Below are 6,509 nucleotides of genomic sequence, written 5' to 3'. Positions count from 1 at the left end.
GTTTCTCACCAGGACTTTCTCTGTCTTTGAGAATGTTAGCGGCTAGCAGCTCATGTGATTTTTAAACTTGTATAATTTTTTAACTCTTTCACACTGCGATAAGCTAGCTTCACCTTTGGGATTGCTTTGTGATAAATTGTTATCTGAGGTACTGTGAAGTTTTGACTGTCTTTTGCTTTTCACCATCTGTTATCCTTTTGTATGATCATCACATTTCTCACTGATTATGCCACTGATTGAATGGTATGTACTTTACATTAGCAACTTTCATGTTGAATCTTTCCTGGAACTCTCTGAGAGCTCTTATGATGATTGATTAAATATTTTACACTAAACAACACTTCAGCTGACTTGACTAACCAAACCCACACATTCATTTACATGAACCATTGAAGAAATGCAATTCAGAGTATCCAGTAGACTGGGAACATTTTTAAAATTCATTCGTGGAACATGGCATCACTGGCTGGCCAGCATTTATTGCCCATCCCTAGTTGCCCTTGTTCAGGGGGCAGTTGAGAGCCAACCACTTTGCTGTGGCTCTGGAGTCACATGTAGGCCAGACCAGGTGAGGATGGCAGATTTCCTTCCCTAAAGGGCATTAGTGAATCAAATGGGTTTCTCTGACAATCGATAATGGTTTTACAGTCATCAGTAGATTCTTAATTCCAGACATTTTTTTATTGAATTCAAATTCCACCATCTGCCATGGCGGGATTTGAACACAGGTCCCCATACCACTAGCTGACTTCTGGATTAATAGTCTAGCAATAATACCACTAGGTCATCACCTCCTTTTAAACTTATTGCTTTCAGCTATTAACTTTACAAATTGCATAACTACACGTCCAATGTATGTGAATCATTAGGGGAAAACCTGTGTTAATGATAATGTGCACTCAAAACATATTGTTACAATGGTGTTGATCCAAAATCTATTGGAAACAAATCCTTTTGGTTTAGCTGATCACATTGTCCAGTACAACATCAGCAGTATCTGAATTAAGGAACTAGGGGAAAAATATATGTTCAATAAATAAATCCAAAACTTTGGTATCTTTTATCCATTATTCTTCATGCAATGACTGTAACCAAAGAAGCAATTGATGATTATAAATTCAAGAAGCCAAGGGTAAAAGGGCAAAATGAATTCTGGAATTCAACTGGAATGAGTTGAAACAGTTTCCTCTGCGCTCTTGACCTGGGATTTCCAGAAATCCTTAATGATCGAATAGTAATACATTCCATCCAGACAACAGTTTATAGTTGCCAAACACTGAGAAATCTGGAGAAAGGCTCGCAGGGGTGCCCTGTAATCAGTTGTTATGCAGATCTGCTTTGCTAAAAGGTACAGCAGCATGGCCACATGATATGGTGTAAAGCAGAGAAGGAAGGTCACCAGATTTGAAGAAATAATGTTCATAGACGTCCTCATGCTCATACCGTCTCTCTCTTCCTCCACTCTTTGCAGTGTTCTGACTGTCTGAACACTGCAGAACATCACAGTGATGGCGGAGATGACAAAGATGGTTTCCATTGTCAGGGGAAATATCATTGTTTCCCAATATTTGGAAAACTCTGCAAAGCACATTTCTATTTGCTGCTGACTCTCAGATAGGATGTAGTTTGGAATGCTGGCAGACCAGATAGAAACCCACATCACAGTACAGACGATGGTGGCTTTCTTTGGAGATCTGAGGGTTCTTGCCAGGAAAGGATGTTTGATAGCGATGTACCGATCCAACGAGATCATCATTATTAACAGGATTGTCCCATAAGTGTTCACAAAGTACAGAGACTCCACAAACCTGCAGAATATTCGTCCCAGGTACCACTTTCCACCCTCTTTGTCGGCGTGGATCTTGAAAGGCAGGGAGAACAGCAGAAATATGTCAGAGACAATCAAATTTGTCATGTAGATCGTAGATTCCATCCACTTCTTTATTCGGATGCAGAGAATCCAGAGGGCAACCGAATTAATGATCAGTCCCAGGATGAATGTTGGTATATGCACCACATACTGAAATGTCTTCACGAATTGAGAGTCCGTTGTATAGTTCCAATCGCACATACTTGCTGAAAGTAGATACAGAGATATCTGACAGTTAATACTTAAGTTGAACCTGCTGCAATTATCTGGCGTACCCAATTTGAGAAGGATAAATGTCATTGAACTGAAACTAAATCATCTGCAACATTGATGTAATAGTGATGCACCTGCCGAGTTTTTAATTTGACATCTGTGAGTAGCACTGACCACATCCTGTGTTAAGTGTATTGTTAGTGAGTGAGAAGGTCGCCCTCACCATATCTTGAAATAACTTGTGAAACATTCGAGGAGAGCCTGAAGCGTAGCGAGTGGGTGTTTGAAAATATAATTTCAAAATGTGGTATTGTTCTCCTGCGGTTAAAGGGAGATTTTATTTAAGAGCTTGTGAAGTGACATTTACTAGATGAATGGTAATTTAGTTGGAGATATGAGTTCAAATTCCACCATAGTAGTGGGAGGGGAGGACTTTAAATTTGGTTAATCAAATACATCTGGAATAAAAAGGTCATACCAAACAATGGCAAAGCTACCAGATTGTTAACAAATAACCTTTAAAGGAGGAAACCTATTGTCCATTGTCTGCCCTGGTCGAGATGTGACTCCAGATCCTGCCCAGTGCTATTGCTAGATGCAATATTTTAGTAAAAGTAACAAAACGCAGGAACTGAAATAAGAATTAATGGTGAAACCTATGAATCATCAGGCAGCTTGTGCTGCTACACTGTATGTCCACACGCATAAGGCATAGACAGGATTTATAGGGAATAGTTTAGGAATGCGTGGAAAGGGCCATTATTGCAGAGAACATCTTGCAGCATAATGGGTGTTCATTGAAAGCATTCAAAAAACTGTAGTTGCTGTGTGTGAGCGCTTCTTAGGCATCACAAAGTAGAAATGATGATGGGCTTGAGGAACCTGGCACAACAAATTGAGTTTAGAATTTCTGACAGCACACTAATGTATTTTGTCTCTTGCCACACAGTCTGAACCTAGCCACTATCTGCAGGGAACAACTTTCACAACTCTGGTGCATTTTCCCAATAAGATCTCAACAGACTATCGGAAAACTCAGGAGTAGAGCAACTCCTTTGAAAAATCATTAATACTCTTTCCAATGTTACTGCATTAAGGAATGTGTCTTGAACATGATTCTCCGTAGTATAAAGGGTTAACAGATGAAATATGCTAGTGTATGATGCAGGTGATGAAGTACCACTGTCATGTGTTAAACGTTTTCTTGAAAGATTTGAATTGTGTCTGGTAGCAATGTACCCACTCTGTAACCTTTTTAGAAGTAGTATTAATTAACAAACATTAAACGGATACCAGAATATGTCTGCAATCTGTCTACTAACAACGCAACAACTAGAGTCCACAGATAGGAAAACACATCTCAGAATGTTTCCCATTCACTAATGAGTAAACTGAAGCTCATTCACACAGTGCTCATATGATAAGGCAACAGTCAATCCCCTACTGCCTGGCTGGTTTATGCCACATGAATTTTAGGACTATAGTCAACTATGTAGAAATGAAATATTTGCTTTTGCATAGATAAACCCAGAAGTAACCTCTCCTGTGGCAAGATCCACAAATCACTATGAGTAAACTGCGGCATCCTTACAAAGTTTATCAGCACATTCCATATCTCTCCATATAGACTTTAGCATCTCTAAAAGTCTTTGGCAACTGCTAAACACTTCTACAATCATAGCAAGAATCAGGTGAGATCAATCAGCAACTGATCTTCGAGAAGTTGATGGTAGCTGGGCGATTGCTTTATTTTTCTGTTGTGTTCAGCTGCACATGTAAAATAGGCAGTGGCATTTATTTGCATTATCAGTGGATTGGACTGTACTTCTGATATGTGTATCTTGTCTTCAAAGGGGACAGACCAGTTTGTGTTGGATGTTTGTGTAGAATCCTACCTGTTGCAAAGTAATTCAAGGCTTCTGCATTGTGCAATTTAATTCAGTCATTGTCAGGCAGATACCAAAGCTCACATAATTAACACGTTTCAAAAAAGAATTTCACAGGATGTGGGCACTGCGGGCAAGGCCAGCATTTGTTGCCCATCTCTAATTGCAGTTGAGCTGCTACAGTGCTTCTATGATGTGGAGATGCCAGCGTTGGACTGGGGTAAACACAGTAAGTCCAACAGGTTGGACTTTAACCTGGTGTTGTTAAACTTCTTACAGTGCTTCTATGCAGAGTACAGTCACAATGTGCCAGTGGCAAAGGGGGTGACTGGGATGTTAATCCAATGGGCTTTGTCCTGAATGATGTCAAGCTGTCTGAATGTTGCTGGAGCTCCACTCATCCAAACAAGTGGAGAGTAATCCATCTCACCTCTGACTTATGCCTTGTAGATGGTGGATAGGCTTCGGAGAGTCAGGAAGTGAGTTACTCTCCGCATAATTCCTAGCCTCACATCTGCTCTTGTAGCCACAGTATTTATATGGCTGATGCAAATAAGTTCCTGGTCAATTGTTTTGAAGGAAATGGTCAAATAATAAATGGTCAAATAATAAATGATCAAATAAAGGAGCGGCACGGTGGCACAATGGTTAGCATTGATACCTCACAGCTCCAGGGACCTGGGTTCAATTCCAGTCTTGGGTGACTGTGTGAAGTTTGCACATTCTCCCTGTGTTTGCATGGGTTTTCTCCAGGGGCTCCAGTTTCCTCTCACTCTCCAAAGATGCATGAGTTAAAGTTTAAAGTTTATTTATTAGTGTCACAAGTAGGCTTACATTAACACTGCAATGAAGTTACTGTGAAGATCGCCTAGTTGCTACACTCAGGTGCTTGTTTAGTACCCTAAGGGAGAATACAGAATGGCCAATGCACCATATCAAAGGAAAGTGGATAACCAGGGGAAGAGTAGGTCCTGTTAGAGACCAAGAGGGCAATCTATGGGTGGAGCTATAGGATATCGTTAGTGTTGAATGAATACTTCACTTCCATCTTCACCCAAGAGAAAGCGGTAGATGGTATGGAACTCAAGGAGAGAGACAGCAAGGTTCTTGAGCAAATTGACAGAGCGAGTGGCAAGGTATTGGAGGTTTTGGCATACTTAAAAGTAGACAAACCTCCAGGTTCAGATGAATCGTGTCCCAGGCTGCTGTGGGAGGCAAGGGAGGAGATTGCAGGGATTCTGACCCAAATTTTCAATTCCTCCCTGGTCACGGGGGAGGTGTCAGATGATTGGAAACCAGCTAATATGGTTTTGCTATTTAAGAAGGGTTGTAGAGATAAGCCAGGGAACTACAGACCAGTGAATCTCATGTCAGCGGTAGGGAAACTATTGGAGAAAATTCTGAAGGAGAGAATCTATCTTCATTTGGAGTGGCAAGGTTTGATCAGGGATAGTCAGCATGGCTTTATCAGAGGGAGGTCATGCCTAATAAATTTGATTGAATTTTTTGGGGAGATGACCAGGTGTGCCGATGAGAGTAATATAATTGATGTAGTTTATATGTATTTCAGCAAAGCTTTTGACCAGATCCCGCATGGGAGACTTATAAAGAAGGCAAATGCACATGGGATACAAATAATTTATGGAGGTGGATTCAAAATTTGCTTAGTTGTAGGAGACAGATGGTGATGACAGAAGGCTGCTTTAGTGACTGGAAGCCTGTGTTCGGTGGCATACCACAGGGATGTGTGTTGGGTCCCCTATTATTTGTCATTTATATAAATGACAGAGATGACTATGTGGGGGTAGGATTAGTAAGTTAGCAGATGACACAAAGATTGACTGGGTGGTTAACAGTGAAGTTGAGTGTCTTAGGCTATAGGAATGTAGAGATGAGATGGTCACATGGGCGGATAAGTGGCAGATTGAATTTAACCCTGAAAAATGAGGTGATACACTTTGGAAGGAGTAATTTGACATGGAAGTATTCAATGAATGGCATGATACTAGGAAGTTCTGATGAACAAAGGAACCTTGGCGTGTTTGTCCATTGGTTAATGAAGGCGGAAGAGCATGTTACTGGAGTGGTAAAAAAGGCATATGGGACACTTATCTTTATCAATTGAGGCATAGATTACAAAAGCAGGTGGTCATGTTGGAGTTATATAGAATTTGGGTGAGGCCACAGCTGGAGTACTGTGTTCAGTTCTGTTCGCCACATTATAGGAAGGATGTGATTGCATTGGATGGGGTGCAGATGAGATGCATGTTACTTGGTATGGAACATTTAAATCATGACAAAGGGTTGGATAGACAGAGCTTGTTTTCGCTGGAGCAGAGAAGACTGAGGGGCGCGATGATTGAGGTGTGCTAGATAATGTGGGGCATGGACAGGGTGGAAAGGGAGCAGCAATTCCTCTTAGCTTAAGCATCAGTCACGAGAGGGCACAAGTTCAAGGTGAGGAGCAAGAGGTTTGGGGGGGGGAGGTGAGGAAAAACATTGTTACCCAGAGAGTGGTGGCTGTTTGGAATGCTCTGCCT

The 6,509-nt window shown here is 41.1% G+C and overlaps 1 protein-coding gene across 1 annotated transcript; it reads right to left on the bottom strand.

Annotated features, from left to right (window-relative positions):
• Window positions 1-1,159: 1,159 nt before the first annotated feature.
• LOC144491808 (G-protein coupled receptor 35-like) lies at window positions 1,160-2,170 on the bottom strand. Its single transcript, XM_078210103.1, has one exon. It carries the CDS (start codon window positions 2,168-2,170, stop codon window positions 1,160-1,162), a length of 1,011 nt encoding a protein of 336 aa, XP_078066229.1.
• Between the last annotated feature and the right edge of the window lie 4,339 nt (window positions 2,171-6,509).

The sequence above is a fragment of the Mustelus asterias genome, chromosome 3 (genome assembly GCF_964213995.1).
Source record: "Mustelus asterias chromosome 3, sMusAst1.hap1.1, whole genome shotgun sequence".
Classification (NCBI taxonomy): Eukaryota; Metazoa; Chordata; class Chondrichthyes; order Carcharhiniformes; family Triakidae; genus Mustelus; species Mustelus asterias.
This window is presented reverse-complemented; position numbering and strand designations above follow the sequence as displayed.

What these genes read in the sequence shown, in the direction of transcription:
- LOC144491808 (XM_078210103.1), bottom strand. Translation starts at nt 2,170, where the DNA reads ATGACATTTATCCTTCTCAAATTGGGTACGCCAGATAATTGCAGCAGG.